This window comes from Ochlerotatus camptorhynchus, unplaced genomic scaffold (assembly GCF_037179485.1).
Source record: "Ochlerotatus camptorhynchus isolate MF236.1 unplaced genomic scaffold, CSIRO-AGI_Acam_v1.1 ptg000142l, whole genome shotgun sequence".
Classification (NCBI taxonomy): Eukaryota; Metazoa; Arthropoda; class Insecta; order Diptera; family Culicidae; genus Ochlerotatus; species Ochlerotatus camptorhynchus.
The window spans coordinates 868,566-896,038 of record NW_027040632.1 but is presented as its reverse complement, the minus strand read 5'-3'; the positions used below and the strand labels follow the sequence as shown (position 1 = coordinate 896,038).

The 27,473-nt window shown below is 40.7% G+C and overlaps 2 protein-coding genes across 2 annotated transcripts in view; one reads left to right on the top strand and one right to left on the bottom strand.

Annotated features, from left to right (window-relative positions):
* LOC135700800 (uncharacterized) overlaps nt 1-27,473 on the top strand; it is a 296,750-nt gene that overhangs the window by 81,976 nt on the left and 187,301 nt on the right. The gene's annotated exons all lie outside the window — the stretch shown is intronic.
* Nucleotides 9,861-21,416, bottom strand: LOC135700817 (uncharacterized). Its single transcript, XM_065221475.1, has 3 exons — nt 21,110-21,416; nt 20,882-21,041; nt 9,861-10,067 (listed from the first exon to the last, which is right to left on the bottom strand). Exons 1-3 carry the CDS (start codon nt 21,360-21,362, stop codon nt 9,959-9,961), a joined length of 522 nt encoding a protein of 173 aa, XP_065077547.1. The 5' UTR covers nt 21,363-21,416; the 3' UTR covers nt 9,861-9,958.

The following is a 27,473-nucleotide window of genomic DNA, read 5'->3' as shown; positions in this document are numbered from 1 at the left end:
TGGTAAATGCAATGGTCTCTCTCCTGTATTGCATTAGGTTTGTCGTGTATCCAACCAGTTTTTGAGCTTATCCTGCTATTTGGTCATTTGAGTTAATGTGGCTGGACTTGATTCCACACATGCTTGAATCGTACGAAGAACGAGGGCTTTATAATGAAGATTCTTTGTGCGAGATGACCTTGAATTTGAATGACATATCAGATAATCAAAGAGGACATCGTTCGAGGCTTTCGTTCAGTTGTATTACGCTCAACAATGCTACAGTCAATCTTTGAGTTGCTTTTCTTGCGCTATTTTCTAGTACCAATTATTTTGGAAATGGTATTAAGTGAGCAGTTCCATTCCAAATGACGAATCGGAAAAACTCAACATTCCCCGATTTGCAGTAGTTTTACATTGTAATAGTTCAAGACCAACTATTGAAATGGCGTTAACTCCATTTTGTAAAAAAAACCTTGTAAGGCCATTTTCTCGCGAATGGAAGTCCGCAAAGGCAAACCAACATAATGAACAGGTAGGGGAACTTCTTCTCTACCCGATTGTGGTTTAGGTTTGCGAATGAAGGTTTCGGTTCGCGAGAAAATGGCCTCACAAGGTTTGTTTACAAAATGGAGTTAAGTCCATTTCAATTGTTGGTCTTGAGTTTACATTTTACTTTGATGGAAAGCATGTTTGTTGATTTTAATTATACAATTCAAGAGCCACATGTGAAAAGGGCATACAAGCTTTTTTTTAACAATCATTTGTAGGCCCTTTTCTCGCCAACCGAGGGTCGCCCACGCAAACCAACAATATCATCGGGAAGGGGAATGCTTCTCCTACCCGCTAATGTTGATGGTTTGCGTTGGTGTCATATGGGTGGCGAGAAAAGGGCATAAGAAGTTTTGTTTATTTACAAAAAGCTTGTATGCATTTTTCACATGTTGTTCCATGAATTTATTATTCGACCAAATTAACCTAGTTGCTCAACCTAATGTGCCAGAACCCTAATGATCTGTTGATCGGATCGCATGCAGCAATCTCTGAACCTTTCGATGGTCGCATTTCTCCGTAACGCCAAGGTTTGAAGATTGTTGAGGATCATCCTCAGGATTTAGTCGGGGCCTTATAGCCTAGTCAGTAAAGGCACGGTATTACCAAGCCGGAGGCGGCGGGTTCGATTCCCGGTCCGGTCGAGGGAATCTTTCGGGTTGGAAATTTTCTCGACTTCCCTGGGCATAGAGTATCATTGTGCTTGCCACATAATATACAAATTCATGCATTGGTTTTGGCATCGAAAGCTCTCAATTAATAACTGTGGAAGTGCATTTAGAACACTAAGTTGAGAGCACGCAATAAGCTAATATGCGCTAAGCAATAAGCTTGAAATTCGAATAAGAAGAAGAAGATCCTCAAGATCTTGTTCCGGATCCTTTGTAGTTTGAGGTGATGAGAATTTGCGCAACTCTCCCAGATTGGTAACCCGTACTCTATTACGGGAAGGATTATTTGCTTGTAGACAGCAAGCTTGTTTTTCAGGAAAAGGGTGGATCTCCTGTTGATAAGCGGGTACAGCGACCTTATCAAGATGTAGCATTTTGTTTTTGTTTTGTCAACATGCTACCTGTAAATCAGTTTGCTGTCCAGTGTTAATCCGAGGTAGACTACCTCTTTTGAAACATCCACTACTGTGCTGTTCAGGCAAATTTTGTTATTCTCCGACGGAACAAGCCTCGGAGATTTAGAGTGTGGAAAGATGATGTCTTTACCGCGTTTATACGGATCTTTCAGTCCTCTCTGAAGTTTGGTAGTGAGAGCTCGGATCACCCTATCCTTGTATAGCATGGATGTGTCATCCGCGAACAGAGACAACGATCCACCATCAGGGAGAGCCGGCATATCGGAGGTGAACAGGTTGAATAGAATGGGGGCAATTATACTTCCTTGTGGAACCCCGGCACCGATGTTGAATGTAACCGATGAAATGCCATTCAGAGATACTCGGAACGTCCTGGCCGGTAGATAATTTTGGATGATCTTCACGAGGAAGATTGGAAGACCGTACTGCTGCAATTTATAGACCAGGCCATCGTGCCAGACATCGTTGAACGCTTTTTCAACGTCAAACAATGCCATGGCAGAAGTTTTCTAAACAGACTTGTCTGAGAATGCTTGTCACTAGAGTCAGCTGGTCGATGGTCGGGCGACCTTTCCGGAAGCCACATCAACAACTAACCACCGAACGGACTACAAAACCCTCATCTGCCGAACAGGCTGGCTCTTTCGAAAAAGGGAATACTAATCAATAGAGGGAGAATTTGATTTCAAATGTTTATTTGAGCCGTTCTGTATAACCGTTGCAGCGCTGGGTCTCGTTGGTGGTGGGAGTCGGAAGGATGGATGGATGATAAAACGTACCTTTCGCAGGGTTAGCCGAATAGTGCTGGCGGGCTTCGACGGGTGATACAAGCGGCGACGGCGGCGTTACTTTCAGCAGCGGCGGCCGCAGGGATGCTACGGCGGAGATGTGTGCCGTCCGTATTTTTGCCACGTGGGTTCCACGTACAGTGGAGTCGGTCGAATCCGCTCTGAGACCGTTAACGGTAGGTCCCCAGCGGAGTAGGTCGGGTTACGGTTAATCTGCCTACACGCTAGGAAACGGCGTGGCGTGCAGCAGAACGGGCGCGTGAGTATCGGTGGATCTTCTGCTATGACACCGTATAGCGTGGTGTATAGTAGACCTCACAATTGCGGACACGACGATCCAATAACTCACGATTTAGCTCTTCGGAGCGTCACTTGCACCAAATCGACCGAACTTAAATCACTTTTTTGTGAGGAATTTGTATATATAGACTTAATTGTTTCCTGGTCCCGACAAGAGTGATCGAGGCCTTGCCAATCCACTCCTCTCCAAGCCATCCATCTCCTATTCCTTTTCTCTTCCATCCCATCCTCTTCTTTTCACTCCCGGATCCAGTGCTGATGTGATGACTCCAATTCCCTTTTTGATCCGCATTACTCCAACAACGGTTTTATACCACTTCATCTCTGGCGGTGGCTCCATAGTAGAATTTATTTTAACAATACTAGGTATCATATTTAATGTTTTTATATTTATGTTTTACTCGCAGTTTTCTATTATTTACAAGAACCAGCCCAAAAGGAAAAGTTTTAATTAAAATCAAAATTCAAGAATACTTAATAAACAAAATGTAACTATAAATTCGGACAGATGACGGTTTATTGTTCCGGATTCTGTGAATCGGTAACAAGCATTTCTCGGTAGTACTTAGCATAAAAGCGAGCTGTCAATTTGTTAGTTTAGTGTCAAACAGTGAAGTTATTATTTTGAAAATCGAGATGGAAGTAAATGGGATCGGCAAAATATCGTCGTGCTCAGAAAACGAAGCTCTTTAAGATGATTGACATAGTAATCGATAAATTTTTCAAATTTAAGAACCCGGTTGAGCTCATTAGGAACGCTTTAAGAATTTGGCAAATTTAAGAAATGATTTTGATTTCTACAACAACAAGAAACAATATATGGCTTCTACAACTTATGAGGATCAATCTACTTTGGCAACTTAAAAAAAACATTGTTTAAGGTGTCTGCAACTCAGTATCTGTATCTTGTTAAAAACGATTATCAGCCTCTACAATTTATTAAAAATTATGCGCAACGTAAGTTACGGTTTTCGTTTTTTGCAATTTGTTAGAAACGATTTTCTGCTTTTGCAACTTATTAGCAATTTTAATTCTGAAACTCATTGCGAACCATTTTCGACTTATTCGAAAGGATGTTTGTCTTCTGCAACTGATTAGGGACAATTCTCGACATCTGTAACATTTATGCAACGATTTTCGGCTTCTGCAACTTATTTGGAACGGGTCCATTTTGGGCTCCTGCAGCTTCCTTTTAAGAAACGATATTCGGCTTTTGCAACTTTTTACTATCAATCTTTTAACTCGCCATTTCGAAAAATTAGAAAGATTTTAGAGAGAAACGATATTCTGCTTATGCAACTTATTACCCAAGTAACATTGCAAGCTTTATAGAGGTTTTATAGCATTCTACAAGTCCAAATCATGGTCTACAGAACCCTAATAAAACGAAAATTGTTACTGGGGTAGGAACAATTGTTAAGGCGTATGCAACTCATTACATGAAATCTGTAAAATGCATCTTATCAGAAAAGATTTTCAGCCTCTACAACTCATTAGAAATAATTTTCGACTTCTACAATTTATAAGCAACGATTTTCAGTTTCTGCAACTTATTTGGAACGGATGGACGGCTTTTGCAAAGTTGCAAATATTCGCATCAATGAACACTCAGTACCAGTATTTGAGATATACAACTCACAATGTTCATTTTCATACCAGGCTCTCACTACGAATAGGACAGACGCAATAACAAAAATATTCCGACTCATCTCAGCGGGACAACAGGCAACTGCTGAGAATGTGTTCATCTAACCAGACTCTCTCTCTCAGTCATTGATCTTAGTCATTCTGATTCACCATGAATCTAACTCGAGGTCTGAGTCAGAGTGTGCTGATTGAGACAAATTGGGTCAGAGTGAGTCTACCTGTTCGGTGAAGCAGTTGTGTCTGGGTGCGTTTTTTAATCTTTGACTGTATTCGTACGCGTGTGATAATGGCAAAGCGTAAGCCGATACAAAAAGCCAGTTTTGAATGCCACAGCTTGCCACAAAGATTCCCGGACTGGAATGGTGCCAAAACTCTTCTTAAACCACTATACCGGGCAGGCGGAGTACCTTTTACAAGAGTTTATATTTCAAGCCTGGTTGATAAAGGGGCAAGTGAAATTAAACAACTTATGCAAAGGGTCGACTGTTGAACCTGAAGATAGATTCATTGTCACGCCATAAACACACAGTGCATGGATGAGAAGGTGGAGAATTTATGAAATCTATAGAAAAATTCAAGTAACTCCACGGAAGTCCAGAGAATTTCAATGAAGTTCAAAAGTATTTACGAGAATTGAGAGCTTCAGGAAAGCTCCGACAACATCAAGACACATCAGAGAATCAAAGGGCAGTTCAAATAATTTTATGAAAATTACAGTGTTACGTTTTAGCTTGGTTCGTATTATTGCTCCTATGGTCAGCACTAAACTGGTGTCGGAAACACAATAAAATGAGTAGATCCGATCGAACGTGCAGCAGTGAAACTATGCCACATGGGAGGCATCGCTTGAAAGCGAACGAGGATCGCAAATTATTTCGCAAACACCATTCTTCAGGGATTTTGCAACCCGCATTGGACTCGACAAAAGACAGAAGTGGAAAGGTTGCCGAGCACGCAAAAAAGAAACGGTGTCAGTCGAACAGTCTTTTTTTTTGGCCGTCGCGAGGGCGAGTAGAGTGCGTAGCGCAATTTATCGTCGCGCGGGCTGCTGTTTCGATAGTGGTTAAAGCTTCGATCGGAATCCGACGGTTTCTGGGAAGTCCAGCAGCGGTTAAAAGAATCGGAACGAAAACAGCCCTCTCGGAGACTGCGATGAGCTGAAGGTGGGTACTGTGGACGTACAATAGCTGGAAGCCATTTTGATATGTTACTTGGTATAGATTTCGTCACACCAACCACACGTACTGGCAACGAGAAGCGTCAAGACGCACGAAAAAAGAAATCGACGGCAAAACGTGCCCTCGAACGTACCATCAGCGCAACAACCAGCTAACGCAGATCAACCACTCGATACCAAGACGCGAGAGTCCGGACAGTGCCTGACGGCGGTGAATATCTGCGTTCGAAACCCGAAGCCTTCAAATGAAGTAAGTTCCTCAATGCTAGAGGTCCGTCGCATTGGAACTAACGGAAGTCGTTCCAGGGCTTTTTCTGTTATAGGCTTTCAGCTGCTCATCGGATAGAGTCATCTTATCATCGTGCGACGGTGCTTGCATCGAAGTCCGCAACGCACGTGGAACCCTAAAGCGAGGTGGAGCCCTGTTGGAGGTTTGTGCCATCGAGGCGACGGGGCTCGCCACCAGCAGCCAGGCTCGACCAGCGGTAAGGGTGCACCCGGCCGGAAAAGTGAGTACTCACCAGAAGAAGACATTATAGTTAGAAAGAAAAGATGGATTGATTAGGGAGAGGATGCAGGGAAGACAGAATTGGTAGGAGTGAGTTGAAGGATCATGCGGCGTCATGAGGAGAAAAGTGTCGGACCTATGGGGGAGCAATAAATGCACGTGAAACATTAGTCTGACCATCTTGATTTCGTTGGTGTACTTTCCCTCCATGGATAGGTAGTTTGCCCTACCATACATGAGAAGTGCAACAACAGGTACCTTAAAGAAGCTTCGAGAAACTCAGAGAATTTCCGGAATCATCAGCAAAGCTCCACAAACCATACAAATTTGAAATTGCTACTCCTTGTTTGCTGGTGCTACTACAAACAGAGAGTAGCAATTTCAAATTTGTATGTTTTGTGGAAGCTGACATTTGTGCCTTTGATGTTTCACGCTAAGGCTTCCTTAGAGTATCACCTTAAGGGTGTTAGTACTTCAAAAAATTTCGAAAAATTAGCTTTAGTTATAGAAAACCATTAAAATCATAATTTAAAAAAAATGCGAGAAGTTTTGGCAAGCACCGATTTCAGAAATTCAAGAGATCATCTAAGAAATTTACTTTTCATCTCTTAGGTCACTTTTAGTTTAGTCACTTTTTTTCAACTATAAGTCGTTATTTGTTCACTTATTTCATCTACATGGTCACTAAAATCACTATTTTTGCCAGCCCTGCTCAGCAAAGCACTTCGTACATTTAATTTTATGCGACACTATTTTTTGGATTAAAACTGAAAGTGTCCATCTCACTGCCATCAAGATGCCTCGTAAACGCAAAACCGTCCATTTGTTGTAAACCATTTCGCCTCCCCGCAGCAAAACTTAGGTGAGCATTGCTCAGTGAGTGAAGACCGAGGTGAAGACACCAAATCTGCATCAGTAAGAATAACAACAATAAGCTTCACCAATGAAACAGAACGCTGACTGCGGCAGACAGAGAGAAATAAACTCTCTTTCCCTTTGTCGTGTCTCTGTATCCGTATCAGTAAAATATTGCTCAACCATTGGCTCAGTCACTCAGTGATTTAAGCCGCCTGAAACTCGAGCGGCACTCTCACATTGCCCGAATTTCCTCGCCACCGGCTTGGATTTGTTCATTTCATAGAATGAACGGATGAAGGTGTAAACGTAAAGGGCACTCTTTCGCTTTTCTCTTAAAGCGGTAGGTGACTGATGAATAGAGACAGTTATTTTCAGTTTCAAATCGCGGCTTCGCTCATCAATCAGCAACATTGCTGCTAAGACATTATTTTCGGCTTTTGCAACTTACTAGTAACGGTTTTGACGTAAGACTACGTCTTTGTTTTCTATATGAGGGTACACTTTGCGAGTACGAAAAATGAACATGTAACGAAAAGTAGTCAGGTTTTGAACGGTTATAACTCGGCTATTTCATGATACATTTCCTATATTTTTGCATTAATCGATCGACATTTTCTCTACGGGAAACTATTGATTATCAACAATATTCTTTTGAAAAAATGATGAACGTCAAGCATCGTCTAGAACATCATGAAAATCAAAGAATCAATTAGTAACGGGCATGCATCGCTACTCCGCAACTTAAATATATTTTACCAACAATGTTTTTTTTTTAATTCTTCAACTCATTAGGAACATTCTCCGGTATCTGCATGTCATCAGAAACGATTTTCGGCAGCTGCTACCTATTTGGAACGGAACGATTGTGGGCTTCTGTAGCTTATCATAAAATTAAATCTCCAATGCTGAAAACATTGAAAAGTTTCATTCAGACTTTTCTGGTTATTTTCTGTTTCAGACCAGCAACTGTTAATCGCTAGTATTAAGAAATAATTTTCCGAAATTCAGCCTAATAAACCAGCATTGTTTCAGAAGCTATGTTGCCATTCGATCGATAAGTTGGTGCATTCGATAAACCATGTCAGCTTTGCTAATGAAAGCCAATTTAATCTATGACATTATGATTATGGAGTTTTTTTTACTCGGTTTCCATTGTCTATTCCAAAACAAATGAAACCCATTTATTAAATTGCAAACCCAGCTCCGGATTAAAAGACCATTCTACATCCCTTCATCACTGTTGATCCCCATACTTACCTGTTTCCAGATCAGAACCAGCGCCAGACCTCAACAAGTTCAACAAGAGCCAACGAGTACAGATACTCTCTGCGTTGAAGAGGGCACTTCTCTTAGCCTGCTGCCTGTCTCACTCATCCCGATAGACTAAACAGAGAGAGAGAGAGAGAGAGAGAGAGAGAGAGAAGAAAAAAACATTCTTCCATCATTGATGGCTGACGGGTGCAAAAATAACTATAACTTTTGGCATACTCGTGTTCGTGCAGAAGAAGAAGCAGAAGTTCGGTGTTGGCAGGCAGGTGGGGCGCGTTGGGTGGCTGTCTGCAAAGTTTTCCTCTTTCGATGCTCCATCATATCGACGTAAGGGGAACAAGAAGAGGAAAGTCACCTTCCATTAGACTGACAGGTAATCGGTTCACTTCGGTTTCGTTGCCACTTCCTGCCGGCGATCACTTTATCATGATGAGGAGGGATATGCCAGGGAGCGACGTGTGTATACGTTGCTGAACTTCATAGTGGTTCATTAATTTTAATTACTTCAACCACATGAACAAACAAGCCCCCAGCAGCTTTTGATGGAACTGAAGTGCGAAGGAAACAGCTCTCTTGAAGCGGTGGCTCTCTGGTGTCCAAAGAGGTTTTGTCCCCTCTGAGTGAAGTGGTGAGACATCCATCGTGGACTAGAGGACGGTGTACTTTTCCGGAAGATGATTTAATTAAAAAAAAATCCCATTTGCATTCATCTTGATAAAAATTTCCTACCTTGTTCTATTCATCCTGATTTTAACATGGCGTCCTGCTGATTTCGAATCTTAAAATTTACAAATACCATTCCCAGCATTTACATTGTTTCTTAAGCTTTGCTCACTAAAGACAAGTAATGGTACAAAACTTCATCCACTTTCGGGTTCTACATTTTGAGATTTTTACGTACCAAATTGCGAGGTGGTGGACTTTTTCGCACTGCCTAATCAAGTCTCTTCCATCTGGAGCACATTCTCGAACACAGTGTGTCTCCACTCCAAACAGATTGCCTCGCCACAAAGGATGAACCGAACGGGTGAAGTAAATTGATGTCCTCCTAGAACGAACTTTCACTGCCGTGTTTCTTTCGGATTTGAGATAGAGATGCCTCCCCTGTTTTCACCTTCGCATGACTATATAAAACCCTGCGTTGTGTTATTAATTGCGGTGCAATTCCGAAAGACATTGCCAACGATTATAGAGAGGAGAAAAGCTTGTGTCTTTTGCCGGGTTCGAGTATGCCATTTTGCACACGTACCGCAGTAAATTGGATCTCCATTGTTTGCCACCAGGATGATGAGGACAGCAGATTTTAGTGTGATATAAATTGTAACATTTTTCTGCGGGACTTATCGCATTTAGCAAAACAATTTCAGTAACTCCCGAACAGGGAAACTTTGCTTTCATTGTTGCACCACGAAAGTTTTCCACTCACCGTCCGACTGTCGGTAAATCCGTTGAATGTGGACTCATAATTTCAGTCAATGGGAAAGTTTAAGTCCGGATTTTCATACAAATACACTCATCTACCTGCAGTTCGTGATAACATAATATCCCACATGCAAAAGCTCTTTTCTCCGGCCACGTGTGTGGGACTTTCAGGCTCATAAGTTCGTGGGGAGTGATGTGATTGAAGCCCTTGGTGATGGGTTGTGATGAAACTCGGAACAGGACATTATTAAACATTTATTTGCGTGCCTTGCTTTAGGTTGTCAGTTCTTGTATGTACTATATATATAATAATAATAATAAGCCAAATAGCTTGGATTCTGAAGGATGTACTCTGGGGGCCGGAAGGCATTTCATTTGCAGCTGGCTGCTCTCCGAACACAGGTTGATCCATTTTTATCATATCCAATTTGGCAGAGCTCACAGATCGAGCCGAAGGGTGTATCTTCGCAGGGAGACGGGCTGTGAACGAACGAAGCAAATTTGTTTAATGATGACATGTGCTTCGAATGGAATTGGCAATTGAGCTGTTCTGCTGAACAAGGTAAATCAATTGGTACGACATTTCTACAGCATGAGAGTTAATTCCGATTTATACATGTGGCCAGTGTTGCCAAGGAATGCAAAGCAGTTCGAATTCATAGTGTATGAATCCGCATCATTGCATATCCTATCATGTAAGTTCATTTCAGTTAAACAATATTCTTGAACATTTATTAAAATTGTTCTTTATTCCCATTTGTTACCCGGTGGGATAAACTCGAGTGCGCTTGATCTTTTATTTGTTTTGTGCGTTTGGGTAGAGTGATGAGTTAAACTTTTAATCAATGTTGAAACAGTAGTTCTTCCGATAACCCACCATAATTGTGAACGAACGACATTAAGCGGCTTAAAGTTTTCTTTTTCGACGGCGATCAAGCGTCTGAAAAAGATTCAGCAAAGTTGGACGATCGGGTTCGTTCGACATTCTCTTTTAAAAGCTTTTTCGTTCACCTCACGTTCGGCTTTTCGCATGTATTGGTATGTTCTGAAACGTACCGACCCGACGACGAGCTATCAACCTTCGTCAATGAAAAAGCTTCGTGTTTTTTTCATTCATTTCGCGAGCATTGGCCTGTTCAAAACCGCATTTGCATTGAAAAAAGTGAGACGCGTTTTCCATCTGTGTTTATAAGTGTAAAACTATCAAATAAGAGTAGTTAAATTTGAGAAAGTTGGAGCAAATAACCATGACTACAAAATATTCGACGAGGTATGAGAAGGATTATCCATGGAGCGCGCCGGATCCCAAAGTACCGACTGCTGCTCGATGCACCTGGTGCAATAAATCATTCAAAATTGATACGATGGGAAGGGTGGCCTTTGGGAGTCATGAAAAAAGCAAAGGCCATCAGCATCAGGCTGCAGCACGTCGCTCAAATTTGCCGATCAGCAGCTTATTTGGAACGAATGGTAAGCTCCGAAATAACACGCTTGATCATACCACAATGCACTGAAACTTGCAACGAAGCTTCGATTATTGTTTTCGTTGCTATCGAATCAAGTTCATCATGTGCTGAGACTTTAATACAAGAATTCTATGAATTGAATACTGATCTTCTATCTCAAATTTCAGATCGTTCAACAAATGATAAAATCATATCTTCAACTTCAAGTTTGACTGTCGATCCCAAGGTGAGTACAACTACCTTGGTCGATCCAATTCAGACAAATGCTTCAACATCATCTGAAGTGGCAGTAGGCGCCAATCAGGCTGTCATGAAAAAGTATTTTTTAAACAATTCGGTGACGTCCGCTGAAATTTTATGGGCACTTGAAACTGTGGCCCTTGATGGAGATGAGCCGCACCAAAGATGGTTATTTCATTCAACACGGTCTGGAACCTTACTTCAAGAAGATCTTACTGACCAAAGTTGAAAGTTGCTCCGAGGTCGTCCTTGGATTCGACGAAACACTGAACAAAATTGCACAACGGCAGCAACTTGATGTAAGCATTCATTTTTGGGATGAAGACAAGCAGGAAGTACAGACAAGATATGTAGGCTCAGCTTTCCTATCATCGACACGAGCGATTGACTTGATGAGTGGGATCAAGAAGTGTTTCGAAGCATATCCCGGACTGTTGAAAAAAATTATTCAGGTGTCTATGGATGGACCCAACGTGAACTGGCGACTCCTTAACGATCTGTCCTCCGAATTGCAAGAGATGCGTGAGAGCAGTTCCTTCAGTCTACTCAGCATTGGCAGTTGCGGTCTTCATGTAGTGCATAATTCGTTCAAGAGCGGTATGCAGAAAACGGACTGGAAGATCGATCAGTTTCTGATGTCGTTGTACTACCTGCTAAAAGATGTTCCCCTAAGACGTGCTGACTTTATAGCAGTTACTGGTAGCACCATATTGCCGCTCAAATTTTGCGGAGTCAGGTGGGTGGAAAACCAGCGAGTAGCAGAACGAGCTCTAGATTTGCTTCCTCATCTGCGAACATATGTGAAGGCAGTAAAATTTCAACAAGAGTCAAAACGAAAAGAAAGTCATCCCGATTTTAGGAGAAGCTTTAAGGCGGTTTACAGCTCCAACGCGTTTTAAGTGGTGTTCCAAGCGGTATCGGATCAGCTCTTTGGACCTAAATTGAGCTTTTTTGTAGCTGCAGCGGCAAATGTGGAACCATTTTTGAAAGAATTTCAGGGTGATGCACCACTTGCTCCCTTTTTGTACGATGAACTAACAAGCCTAGTTCAAAATGCGATGCAGAGAGTGGTGAAGCCAGACCGCCTTAAAAAGAAACCTAAAGCGCTAACGGAGATTGACTTAAATCAGGACTACCTTCTTACATCAGCTGAAGTAGACGTGGGATTTGCTGTAAAAGCGGCTATCAAAGCGGAAGGAATCCGTGAAAAAATGTCTGAACAACAACTCTTGGTGTTTCGCAACGACTGCAAAAACTATTATGTTGCATTTTTGACGAAACTCCTCGATCGTTCGCCACTTCGATATGCTCTAACAAAGTATATTTCTTGTTTAAGTCCATCTGTCATTTCAAACTCCCCAGATGTAGCCAAGAAACGACTTGAGTTTTGTTTGGAACATATGGTGGAGAAAGATCATTTGGCTGGAGCTGTTGCGGACAAGGTAAAGGATGAATATTCGCAAATTTGCACGATGGCCTTCTTCAAGTTAATTGCTTCAGGATATCGCAGACAGGAGACACGGGTCGATCATTTCTGGTTGAAGGCAATTGCTGATTCTGGAAAACAGCTTCCGAATTTGGCATCGTTTGTCAAGAAGATATTGATAATATCTCACGGAAATGCAGCCCAGGAGCGCGGATTTTCCGTCAACAAGGAGTGCCTGGTGGTAAATCAATCCGAGGAAAGCCTGGTAGCACAACGCACTGTACATGATGGGATTTTAGCGGCTGGTGGTGTGACCAACATTCAAGTGGACAAGCAGCTTATTCAGTACTGTCGAAACGCCCGAGGTCGGTACCAGGAATTTTTGGATGCAAAGCGAGCTGAGGGGATTGCAAGCGATAAAGAAGCTAGCCGAAAGAGGGAAGCGGACAAAGCAATAAAAGAGCTGGAAATGAAAAAGGCTAAACTTTTGGCAGACGCAGAGAAAGAGGCTGCTGCTTTGGACGTTAAACTAAAAGAGCTGAGAAAGTAAGGTGTAATATTAAGGTTTCTTTTTAAATATAAACTAATTCGACCATTTTGTATGGAACATAAACATATTTTCCTATTATTTTTGTATCTTCATCTGGATTCAGCTATGAGTTTGGTTTTCTGTTTTTGTGGATGAAAATCGAAAACTTGCTTAGTTATTTTCATTTTATTTTGTTTGAGGCAAACCGGGAAAATATTAATGTTTTAACCGAAAAAAAACCGGGAATTTCAAAATAAAAATTATGTGGCCATCCTGGATGAATTTTTAAAATTGTGGTACCTCTAGAATTCCTAGGGTCTGTAGATTATTTTGATTGTCAAAAGATTGAAAATAGGGTCGTCTACTTTTTATAAAGCGAAAAGAGTCGTTACACGTTTTTTTTAAAGCTGTGTTAATGGGTTTTACAAGTAGCTTAAGATCTATAGACCAGGCTCGGTAGCTCAGTGGTTACCGTTTCTGCTTACTGAGCAGAAGGTCGGGAGTTCAATCCCAGGCCCGTCCCCTTCCTTGCAATTTTTCACTTTGCCTTATTCTCTATACCCACTAGATTTTAATGAAAACAAATTCTTCTTTAACACCGATCGCATCACTTACCACAGTGTGGGTCTTGATCTAAAAATAGAAATTTGATGAGTGCGCGCGCGTGTGTGTGTGTGTGTGTTAGTGTATTATAATCGCTCTACCAAAAACGATCCCTGCGTGTGCGTGTGGAACCTTTCCCCCATCCAACATCCCAGTGATTTCTCGTGGAAGTGCAGAGGATTTCTCGGTTTTCTTCACAGCGAGTACCACGTCAACACATTCCTTCTTATTCCCTAGTTGATCTGCATTCGGACACGGCCGGCGCTGGTATTGCTAAATATTAGATCACCAGTTCTTGCACATTGAGGATGAATGTTAGTCCCAAACATCATCTGTTGGTTCTCTGTGTAATTGAAGCTGATCTGGTAATAACAGAACAGCAACCGTGGGCAGTCAATCATGCTTCATGCATGCAAGTAGCTTAAGATCTATAATTTAGATTTAGAGTCATGGTTCCTATATATGGATCCTGTAGACAACTAAACAGTCCTCCGGAACATCCGTAAAACTACAGAACTGTGATATTAGAAAGAAATTGGGGTCGTGACATAAACATAGTTCCGGATGGCCATGGGGTCGTCCTTCGCAAAATCCGAAACATCCGTAAAAGTGGTCCATCCATGAAACTGATCGTAGAGTTGAGCTCCGCAGTTTGTATAAGAAAAAATTGAGGTCATGACATAAATATAGATCCGATTGGTCATAGGACCATCCTCCGGAAGATCCGAGACATACTCAAAAGTGGTTCATCCATGAAACTGATCCTAGAGCTCTGCAGGTTTTGCGAAAACACGTGGAACGTGATATAAGAAATAATTTGAGGGTGGTGACATAAACATGGACCCAGTAGCGGCGCCGGTGGTGTAGTGGTAAGCGTGATTACCTCTCACCCCAGCAGGCCTGGGTTCAATCCCAGTCGGCGCCGCCGAGATGTCCTGAGGCATAACATCTCTGATCACGCCTTCCTTCGGATGGGAAGTAAAGCCGTTGGTCCCCGGTTCATGAGTTGATGGGTCGATAGGTAGGGTCCAGGTGTGGGAGCTGCCTTCCTGGCGTCGGTAGCATTGGTGCTCAGCACGGAAAACAAGATCGACGGAAAACAAACCAAAGGAAAAAAAAAAAAATAAACATGGACCCGGATTGGCATCATGAAGTGCATCATTCTTTCATATATAACAGTTCCACCGTGGAACTCTTGGATCAGTTTTATGGATTGACCATTTTCGAGATGGTCCAGATCTTACAAACGACAGTCCCATGGTCATCCAGGTCCATTTTTATGTCACCATTCTTATATCACAGTTCTAAATGGTTTAGAAAAAAACGTTAAACTCTAGGATCAGTTTCGTGGATTGACCATTTTTAAGGATGTTCCAGATCTTCCGGAGGACGGTTCCATGGCCTTTATGTTACAACCCCCATTAATTTATATATGACAGTTCCAAGTATTTTGGAAAAACCGCGGAGCTCTAGGACCAGTTCCATAGATTGACCACTTTCACGGATATTCCGGATCTTCCGTGTCTATGTTTATGTCACGACTTCAAATTAATTTTTCCATCTCAGTTCCTAATGTTTTTCAAAAACTGCGGAGCTCTAGTATCAGTTTCATGGATGTTCCGGATCTCCCGGAGGACGATCCCATGGCCTTCCAGGTCCATGTCCCATGGCACGATCCCAATTTCTGTCTTATTTCACAGTTCCTAATGTTTTCGGAGCTCTAGGAACAGGTTTGTGGATTGACCACTTTTACGGATGTTCTTGGTCTTTTGAGTACCGTTTCATTGTCTCTAGGATCCGCATATAGGAACCATGATAAATTATGAACCTTTGTACCCATTATTCTAAATTATTGGGCTTAAGTCAATTGCAAAACTTATAAACACACCTTCAAAAAACGCGTAACAACCCTTTTGACTTTAAAAAAAAGTAGACAACCCTATTTTCAATCTGCTTACGATCAAAATCTACAGACCCTAGGAATTCTAGAGGTACCAACATTTTTGTTACAAGCTTTTCGGAGGCTTCGTAGTCGGCGTAAAGTTTTTTGTCCGCCGTATTCGGAGTGTTAATGAACTATCCTGTGATCCCCAGCGTCCATTTTATGGTCACCACTCCTAATTCATTCTGATAAGACGGCTATGAGTGGTTTCTAAAAAACCGCGAAATTATAGGATCAGTTCCATGAAATGACCACTTTTACGGATGTTTCGAATCTTCCTATGGACCATCCAGTAGTAGTCCCCAGAGTCCATAATCCGGCCACAAATACGAATTCATTATTTTAAGACGTCTATGAATGGTTTCGAGAAAATCGCGAAGCTCTAGGACCAGTTTCATTAATTGGCCACTTTAACGGATGTTCCGGATTTTTCAGTGTACTATACCGTGGTCTCCAGCATCCATATTCTGGCCACAACTCCGAATTCATTCTAAAAAGACTTCTACGGGAGGGTTTGGGAAAATCGTGGATTTCTAGGATCAGTTTCATGAATTGACCACTTTTACGGATGTTCCGGATCGTCCAGTGAATCATGCCGTAGTCCTTAGAGTCCATATTCCGGTCACTACTCCGAATTCATTCTGTTAAGACGTCTATGAGCGTTTTCGAAAAAAAAAACGACGGTTTCATGAATTTATTGCTTTTTCCAATGTGTAAGTCACTCAGCACATTGTGCCGAAATTAGATTCAGCACAGCTTGGGCACATCCATCGGCACACCTTTGGCACAATCTCGTGGGCATTGGATTGTTGTAAATAAAATGGGACCACTGCAGGATAACTGTCAATAGAGTTGTTCACAACATTACGTGCTGTTTGACTATTCAGGAACATCCTCTAATTAAATAAACCAGAGGAACTTAGACCAGCAGTTCACTTCTCGGTTCACTTATAGATCTAAATACGACATGTAGGTTCTACAGTGGACTCAAGAGAAAGAAGCAGTTAACCAGACCCCATTAGAAACACTTAATTCAAATAATGCTGCAACTCACACAAAACAAACTATAGAAGTCATATTCATCATCACCAAAGGCTAGGTTTCTGGTCTTCCTTTGAGGGCATTATAAAACACTGTACTTTTATTAGCCTATGAACACAAAACACCAACATTTTGCACACCCGCCACTTCCCGCGTCCTCCTCAATCCGATTTATCCTTGCGACTTAAAACCAAAACATTCAAGGTGTCAAATAACGGATTGCCGGGATGGGTATGACCGGCACATCTGCGGCACACTGACAAAAAATATGACCCAGAATTGGTGTGCGGAGTGACCTTGACTTTTACGGATGCTCCGGATCTTTCGGTGAACCATTACGTGGTCCCCAGCATCCATATTCTGATCACAACTTCAAAGTCATTCTGATAAGCCGTCTACGAGAGGTTTCGAAAATACCACGGAGCTCTAGGATCAGTTTCATGAAATGACCACTTTTACGGATGTTACGGATTGTTTGGAGTACCATCTTGTTGTACCGTGCGTTTATATTTCGGTTATAACTCTGAATTAGTTCTGATAAGACGTTTTTAAACGGTTTCGAAAAAAAAATTAGGGAACTCTGAATTGACCACTTTTACGGATGTTCCAGATTTTCCAGTGAACCACCTCGTAGTTCCCAAAGTCCATATTATGATTATAACTCCGAATTCATTCTGATAATACGTCTAGTGGTTTCGTAAAAACAACGGAGTTCTAGGATCAGTTTCATTAATTGACCACTTTTACGGTTGTTTCGGATCGGTGGACCATCCCGTGGTCCCAGCGTCAATGTTTTGGTCACATCTCCAAATTCATTCTGATTAGATGTCTGTTTAAAAAAAAAAACTGAGATCAGTTTCATGAATTGACCACCTTTACGGATGTTCTACAGGACCAGACATGTGTCCTACTGGAAACTGACTCATGCTGAAAGGTGGCCTAAAAACTTCTTCAAATACATCAGGAAGTTATCTCTTCAAATTGGCATACAATCAATGTTTGGTCCCAATTAGCTCAAATCCCATATGGTACGTGTATTCGTTAATGCCGGATCGACCGTACTATACGAATCCAGCGGCAACAGTACTAAAGGAATCCATACTATAGGAATCTTAACTGCATACTTATTTTAAGGAAGTTCCGTTTTAAGTTTTTAAACACAAATATAAAATATTTGGCAACACTGTACACAAACAATAAATTCATATTTTGATTTCTTATCTAATGTTCTCATAAAAACACTCTAAAATTTTAATGGTAGCTTTATTTGTTCCGAAGAAACTGATAAAAGAAAGTAGTGCTTTCTTGAAAATCACGAAAAATAGAAAATGCTTCCCTGGACCGAGGGGTGCTTCGATTGGCACAACAATTTGGATCTATAAAAGTTAGACCAAAATCAACATCTCCTCCATATTTGATCCAAACAGGAAGTGGTAAAATAACACTTTTGTATTTTTTCCTGGTCACTTGGCGCGGAATGACCCATTTATGAAGATTTTACTCGAAAAAAATGCAACACTTTCTTTTGCGTAGGGGAATTTACGTATTCTCGGCAACCTAAGTAGCGACCTTCTTTCTATAGCCTTTTTCTCTGAGGAACGCACACATGCAGTATTGGTTTGTTTACAATCTTTTGCTGCCAGCTGCTCTAACAATTTCAGTCGAAAGAATTGTCAAAAACTGTTTTGAAACGCTTTTACAAAGCTCCAATCTTCTCTAGTGAGAGCGAGTATTGTCGGCAACCAGTTTTTCTTCGGCAACCGTTCCATTTGAACTGCATGTAAATCTGCTGTTCTATTATCGGCAACTCAAAATCAGCTACAATTTGTAGTGCGTGTGTTTCATTTCAAGAAAACCCTGCTAGATTGCTTTTTCTCAGTGGTAAAAATATAGTTAAATTGAAGCTGAAAGCATAAAGAATCGTTTGCATGCATTCAGCGAAGTGTTTTCGTAAGAAAGTCCAATGAAAATAGTGTTTCAATTTGGGTTGCCGAAAATAGTATGTCATGCCGAAGCCGTCATTTCCCCTATAACATTTTATTTCATAGGTATAAATTTATGAAGTTTTGAGTAAAAGTAGTTTAGAGTGTAATGTTTACATGTGCAAAATCTCGTCACAATCTGTCGTCAAGTGGTTATCGAGATGGCTTCCAAGCGGAAGTGCTTCGACAAAAAATTATGGGAGCGGTCGTGGAAAATCCAGGCCAGTCCCACAGGTAGATCGCGAAACAGTTTGGAATCAACAATTCGACCGTGTCCCGTGTGGTAAAATCTTTCTAGGAGATCCAGACGACCCAGCGGCGAGCTGGCAGTGGAAGAAATGCGAAGACGGCCGACCCCGTGAACGCAAGGAAGGTGAGGGATTACTTCAAGCGCAATCCGAACATTTTGATTCGGGACGTGACCAAGAAGGTCAATTCTTCCGTCTGGAACGTCCAGTAGACAATGAAGCGGGCCGGACTTCATGTCAGGCGCCTAACCGAACCGATAAACAGAATACGGTGACCAAATCCCGCGTCAGGAAGCTGTACCGCGAGTGATTGGTGCAGCCGAAATGCATCGTCATGGACGACGAAACGTACATTATAACATACGCCAAGCAGATCCCCGGCCTGGAGTTTTTCGTCGACAAGTACCTCCTAAATTTTCCGGAGAAGTTCCGGAAGAAGAAGGTCGAAAAATTTGCCAAGAAGTACGAAGTGTGGCAGGTGATCTATGGGTGCGGCAAATTAAGCAAGCCGTACATAATGACCGGCACCGTCAACGGACAAATATATAAAGAAGAATGCCTCCAGAAGCGCCTGCTGTCCTTCCTCCGGTCCCAAGAATGTGACACTTTGTTTTGGCCGGATCTGGCATCGTGCCATTACGCGAAACCAGTGATGGAGTGGTACGAAGCCAACGATGTTGTTTTTGTGCCGAAGGAGGCAAATCCGCCAAACTCGCCAGAACTTCGCCCAATAGAAAAATTCAGGGCGATTATAAAGGGCAAGCTCCGGAAAACAGGGAAGGTCTTCAAAAACGGCAAGGCTTTGACGAAAGAGTGGATGAAAGTGTGTAAGAAAGATGGCGCAAGTGTTGCACAGGATTTGATGGGTGAGTAGCGTTAAGTTCAAGGTGCGGGCATTTAGCCAGGTTGAATAAACCAAGTTTGCCAAAACATAGCTAATCACCCCTATTCTGTATTTCGTTTCGAACGAAATTCTCATACAAAAAATATATATTTTTGTATGAGAATTTCGTTCGAAACGAAATACAGAATAGGGGTGAATGTGTGTTTATTTATTCTCTGAGAGTTTGAAAAATATCCGACTTAAAATGAATTTTTGGTGATCATTTTTGTCTGTTGCATTTTTTTCGAGTACAGTCTTTAGAGGTATCAAACATGTTTTGACCATACTGCCCTCTGTTAACAATTAACGGAACTAAGTGTAAGCGTAATTTCCGATAGATGTCACCATCAAGAACAGCAGTGACATCTGAAGAGAAAATAACACAGAAGCATGGTAAAATGATGAATTGTTACGAAATTCTAAGATCCACTATTTTGAATTGATCTATCTACAACGTATCAACCTTCAAGGAAGCCTTTGTTACACAATTTTTTTTACGATTTCGTACTTTATCGAGCCCATATCTGGAGATCTACTTTGTACGAAGTTTGAAGTGCAACTGAATTAAGCTCCTAGCAAAAGGTTTCCGCCAATCGTGTTCTTAAATCCTTGCACATCGCCATCTATCAATGATAAATGGTTATACAATTTTGAAGAGATTAATTACCAATCACCTTTCTGTCTTTCAAGGTACAAACAAATCAGACAAGGTTTCATGCGAAAAATATAGTCGTCCTCGGGAAATTCCTCGAAACCACTCAACATTTCAGCACACTTTTACGCACCCATCCCACCTTTTCGAAGTAAGGTATTGATTCGAGAAACCTTTTTCCTTACCAGCTGCACGTGTTACGATTGATTTGGGTCACCGATTGGCAGCCCTCCACAAAAATCTCGAATCGAAAAAAAATAGCGACAGTCGTAGAAACCTTACCCACTGAGACACCACGACGAGCCACCGTCCTCGCAATTCACACTTTTCCTGTTGGGCCCGCGGAGTTGAGTCGACATTTCCTCCTCGGACGAAACGCATCGCTCGCACTTGTCCATCAGCCTGCGCAAATATTGGATCTCTTTCTCCATCTCCTTGGCCACTGTGGAGGGTGTAACAGACGGAGTGACAGATTGATGATGGTTTTTGAACAGAACATATTATACTCACGACGACATTTGTCCGCAGGAAAGGGCGAATCATCGTCGACCAGGTCGTAGGCGTCTACTTCCGGATTGGAACCGTACGGGAAGGGTTGTTGAAAGTAGTGGTCCCGGGCGTCGCCGTATCGGCAGGTCGTAGTCGTCGTCGGCGGCGAACGAACCGGACGGCGATGATTGGCAGCTCCACTCGAAAATGCTGCCGCTCCAAGGACGAGTAGCAGGACGAACGGAAGGATGACCATGGCACCTAGAAGAGCCATTATTTCCGACAAGATGAACAAGACGTGAGCTCGCTGTCGTCGGCACTGTGCAGGGTTCTGGTTTGGTGCGAAAGAGGAAATTCCATCAAAACCGTTCAACCTCGAACGCGAAGTATATTGGAAGGCAATGATAAGCGAGATTTCGATGTGTTTGAGTGTTCGGCTTGATTGGGTAAAACACCCCTCCTTCAACCGAGCAGAAAGTTTCATTTTTTAGGGCGTCCGCAGCATGAATGCGGTGAAATGTGAGCTAGAAGATTTTATCTTGAAATTAATGCGGCTACAACAGCTAAATCAAGCTGGTCTGGATTCAGATAAACCCCTTCCATTTGGCTTCGTTTTAGTTGGTCTGCAGCGCATCAGAGAGAAGGCGGTTTGAATGTGCAGCTAGCTTGAACATTATTTGTTTCTAGGACAGACAAGTTTCACCACGGAAAGAAATCCGTCAACTTCAAGTCATGATTTTTCGTTTACGAAAGTACACCATGAATAAAAATAATGGACTCGTGAACATTGTTCCGCAAAATAAACGTAACACGCTACGTTGCACCGTGCACTAGCAAAAGCAACAAAAGTCATAGAAATGTGACCTCCGTTCTGAAAACGATGATCTTGTTCTGTAAATGTTATTAAAGTTCATGAGTTGTGCTTAATGAACTTGTCCTCGAAAACGGGAACATTTTTCTCACGGACTGTAAAACGTCAACAATAAAATAATTTTCAATGTTTGATTGGATGAAAGTGGAAAGTGGAAGCAAACTGAAAGCAAAGGAAGACTTGACTGGAACAATCGAACAATGGAGGTTTCACCCATATCCCAAATTGGCAGCAGGCATCTGTCCAGCTCAGGGACTGGTAGCGAGTCACTTTTTTCAAGCAAGTCACTTAAAAGTCTCCTTTTTAAAGCATTTTCAAGAAATTCCAGAGAACTTCTAAGAAATGTAGATATTTTTAGATTGTTTCGTTATGTTCAGTGCAGTTCTGAGTACTTCCAAGACGATCAGATAACATCACAAAAATGAACATGAACTTAAGGAAATTTGCAGCGACTAACAAGGAGTTTCTTGGAATTATGGGATAATTCGAGAATTCTATGATTGGTCTGAAAACTTGAGAACATTCAGGGAATGATGAATATATATCAGAAAATTTACCGGAACATTTGATAAATTTAGAGAAATTAAGGTAAACATAGAAAACTTCAGTGCTGGCCCTGTTCTTTGTTTCAGTGAGGGTTAGGGCGCGTTCTGCCAGGTTGGTCGAGGCAGATTTCATGTGTGAGTAAGTGATGAACATTGTTATGTGCAATTCACTTTAAAAGATGCGTTTCATATTTCATCACATGTAGTTCCAAAGAGCCTGAACGAAATGTGGCGCTTGCGAAGATTACTTGAAGATTCGAGGAACATTGATACTAATGGTATAAAACACAAGTAAATTCTTCCAGAAATAAGTTAAGATAACATATTGAAAAATGTATTAATTGTCAGTGAACAAATGTAATGTTGCATTGAAATACTTTAAATCGTGTTAAATTTAAATGTTCCATCATTTCACATCCGTTGAACCATTCTGAACGGCCATCTCGTAGTGGTTATTTTACATCATTGCTAATAATGTATAGGGAAGAGCGCTACTTCGTCGTAATCGCCCATTTCCGTTCTATCGAGCAGAAATCATCAATAATATCAATGATTTCACAATGCACAAAACAATAATACGTTTGTTCCGATGCGTTAGTTCATTAGCTACAACATAAATCCTATTAGAGCGCATTGTATGCATATTTACGCTCATTGTTCTCAAAACAAAAGAAGCGCCCCTATCGCATCCCCTTTTTCTCCGTTTATCCGTAGGACGAAGAAAATCTAATGGCGTTTCAATGCGTTTGGACGGAATTGAAACGCGTATGACGAATTTAGAAGCAAGAAGCAGTGTTAGATTTTTATAATATATCAACATTGTTTGACTCTTTATCAAATCCAACGGTACGTATGGAAAGGTGGATAAATTTAGAAGTTATCTTTGATGAAAACATTCCATGTTTTGTTCAAACCCTTTCCAAAAGCGTGGTAAAGTGCGGGATGTCCTTAGTAGGACGGAAATTAGATCAAAAACCCTATATCTATATCTCTTCCGGTACACTCAAAAAATTCCACACGTTTGATCGAAGTGTTTAAACACTTGATTTTTTAAATGCACAATCACATATACTTTAAGTGTATTTCACCTTGGTTCAAAGTGTTATACACGTTAATTTCTAGTATTTCAAACTTTGAAATGTTGAAAATCTTTCACTATCTATTCATGTGTATTGCACATTGAATCACACTACCGGTAACTACTGTTCAAAACAGATGGATTTAAAGTGTTTTGCATTTCAATGCGATGTGAATTGCTTGCTCAGAAAGGTAAACATCGAAAACAAGAGTTGTAACTTTATCCTATCAACCCGCCTCATATATATGAGAACAACCGTGGCACAGAGGGATCGAACGAAGACTCCGGCAGCAGCACACCCCAACAGTCCATGATCGAATCCCAAATCAGACCCATTAAAAGATATGTCGCTCTTGGCCTCTGGCAGTTTATATATTTGTCGATTCATTTTTAGGGTCGGAAAAGTAGAAGTCGATAAAGTAGAATATTGTAGAATATTAAACTATGATGTGCAAAGCTATTGATATCACCATATGAGGCACATATAATCCAAGTGTGTCACAATTCAAATCCATAGTGTTCAGGCATGATTCATAGCATAAGATTCACACATGAAATGGATGTGTTTCACAATAAGCGCAAAATTAAGTGTGAGACACATGATGATGACGTGTAGAATTTTTTGAGTGTACCATGGAGTCGACAAAGTAAAAGTGAAAGAACAGCTGCAAAATGGAGCACATGCGATACGACAATAGAGTGATGCTCGTGTTATGGTTTTAAGACGCAACTAGGAACTCAAGACCATCATACTAAAAATGTGGACGTCAATATATTGTGGATCACATCAGAAATGACACGGGATACTTTCAGGAACTAGCAGTGATGCAGACGAGCTCACAAATAGACACAACAATTGGACAGAAGAGTGGAGAAACAGCGAAAGTTAATGAGATCGTTTTAAATTAAAATTAAAAATAGGTGCAAACAATTTTCTTCCATAAAAGCACGCCGGCCAGTGGGAAATGGATTGTACACACACACACACACACACACAAACAAACACACACACACACACACACACACACACACACACACATGCATATAAAACTTCAGGGTTGAACTTTCCAGGAAAAATTAGTGATTTAAGGCAAAGTTCCGTGAACGTTCAGAAGCAATTCAATCAATTCCAGTAAAATTGTGGGTTCTATGAACAAAACTACTAAGATATTCGGGGTCATCTTCAGAATTTTAAGAAAATTGAGAAATATGTTAGGCAGTTTCGAAAACATCCGGAAATTCTAGACTATTGAAGAAGCTATGAATTAGTTTCGAAAATCGACAAATCTTGCTAACTTCAGTGAAAATCATAGAACTATATTAATTATGTCGTTACGGGAGCTTAAAGAAGTTCCTAAAATTTCAGAATAACTTCGAAATCTTCAGAAACATTTCGAGAACTTCATAAAAGTCTATGGTACTTACAGGAAGATCCGAGAACTTCAGGAATTTATATGGACATTTCGGGAGGATTTCAAATAAGTAAAGTAAAGCTCCAAAAACAAGCGGAATTTCAGGGGAGTTCAGTTCCATTAGTTTGATTAAATTAGCGGAAAACTTCAAGATGTTCCCAAATTTTCAGAGAACTTTAGAGACGTTAAGAAAATTATTAAGGTTTTCTGATAAGTTCACGGAAGCTTAAACATTTTTAGAATTAAGTTCAATTAAATTCAGGGTAGTACAACAAGCTTCATGAGAACTGCAAATACTTTGGAGAAGTTTCGAGAACTTCAAGACAGATGTTGATCTCGCTAAAAAGCTAAAAAAAAACTTCAAGAAAGAATAGTTTAGAGAAATTCAGTGAATTGTTAAAACTTTAGAGAAGATTCATGATAGTTAGGAAAATTGTGGACACTTTAGGAAGTCCGAAAAAGTTTAGAGAAGTAAAAAACATTGAAGAGAAGTATTAGTTTCTCAAACTACAAAAGAACTTCAAGGCAGTTTCATTAACTTCAGGAATATATTGGGAACTTTCAAGTTGTTCTGAAGACCTCAGAATAGTCCATTACATATTCAACGGAGATTTCGCATGAAAATTCGCTCATCATTCGCTCGTATTCTCCTGAAAATCTCATGGAATTATTTCATAAATTCACTTGGAATGCTTGTCTGAATTCTAAAAAAAAATACGAATATATAAAACAGCAAAAAAGGGTCATCTTCCATTTAATTCCACTCAAATAATTTTGGTATCCATGGCAGATACGATAAAACCAAACCAAAGGTTTTAGTAAAGTAAAGGAGAAAAATCTATTCAAATCTTTAATAAGGAAAAAAAATCCCAAAGGCTTGGTAGCCATCATAATTAAGTAATGAAATTGGGTTATTAGCGGAATGCTTCCTTATTAGATTTGAATAGATTTTTCTCCTTTACTTTACAAAAACCTATGGTTATTATTAATTAGGTAGGTTCCGATTCTACACATGGTAGTTTCATTTTTATATCTATGATCCTAGGGGATGAGTATTTAAGGGGGTTAGTTTTTAGTGGGAATGATACTGATGAAGACTGCACAGTGTAGTCGAAATACGTATCTGTCATGGATACCAAAATTATTTGAGTGGAATTAAATGGAAGATAACCCTTTTTTGCTGTTTTATTTAAGCATTCCGCTAACAACCCAATTCCATTATTCATAAGAATATAGTTATAGTACTTATCGCAACTATCATCCGCATCAAATTTTCTTTTAATTTTCTTATGAATTGCCAATTCTCGTCAGTAAGAAATCCTATGGAAAGATTCTCAGAATTATTGAATTCATTTCAGATTTCTTTTTTAATCTCACTCCTTCCCTTAAATTCTACTCACATTGAAAGCCTCCTTAAAATTAATTTTCATTTTTCCTCACAAATTCCTTAGATTTATCCCCTTAATTTGTTTGGCAATCTTTCATGGAATTAGGTTTCAAATTTCTTTGAAGATCTCCTTGAGTTATTCTCAGATTTAATTACTAATTTTGACAGCACTGATCGCTACCAGCCCTGGTCCAGCAATTGGAGTGGACACACTTTTAATTCAACGGATCGTCCGTCACTATGAATGCAGCTACCACCACCTTCATCATCATCATAACAAGCAACAAGCACTGATCACATCCCCACCGATGCTAACCGCATCGGTGCTTGCTCATCATGCTATTTCTATAGTCCGAACTAGCGGAAAACATGCCCACCACTTCTGGGTCAATCTTCAAAGTTTTCTCCACAACTGTTACCGCTTTATCGCTTTGGAACAGGACGTTCGTTGGTTCACCCTTTCCTTCGAGGATTTCAGCCAACTTGATGAACTTCACCATCATTCTGACGATATGGCTCAGCTGAATGCACCAATAAGCAATGCACTACACTCGACGAATCCGAGCACTCACTAGTGATTCGTCTGACAACAACCTGAAAATGACAGCTGTAATCCAAGTTCACGATTGCAGATACGAAAATCACAATTATGGCTTCGTGGTATTACTAAATCATGATTTTATTTTATATTTTGCTTAGCTTTACGAAATCGCTAGTCAAGCTGAACAGGCGTGAACTAAGTTCACGGATTTGAGATTAAATTCATGAAAATTCGATCACGTTATGCGAACTAAGTCATGAATTCGAAAGAACTAATAGTTCAACTTATCGTGATGTCCACTGATTGCAAGTGTAGTACCGTGTAGTAGGGGAACTGGATGTAATGTCGGCCTAAATGCCCCTAATTTGAGCCCATATATAAATTCAGCAATCGACTAAATTTTCAATAGAGACCCAAAATATCCATTAGTACCATCCCAATGACGCGTTCATCTAGATAAAATTGATAATAGCAGATATCGATGTTTTGAACTACCCTAACATGGAAATGGTAACCCTAATGACAACATAAAAAAATACGGGTATAATATT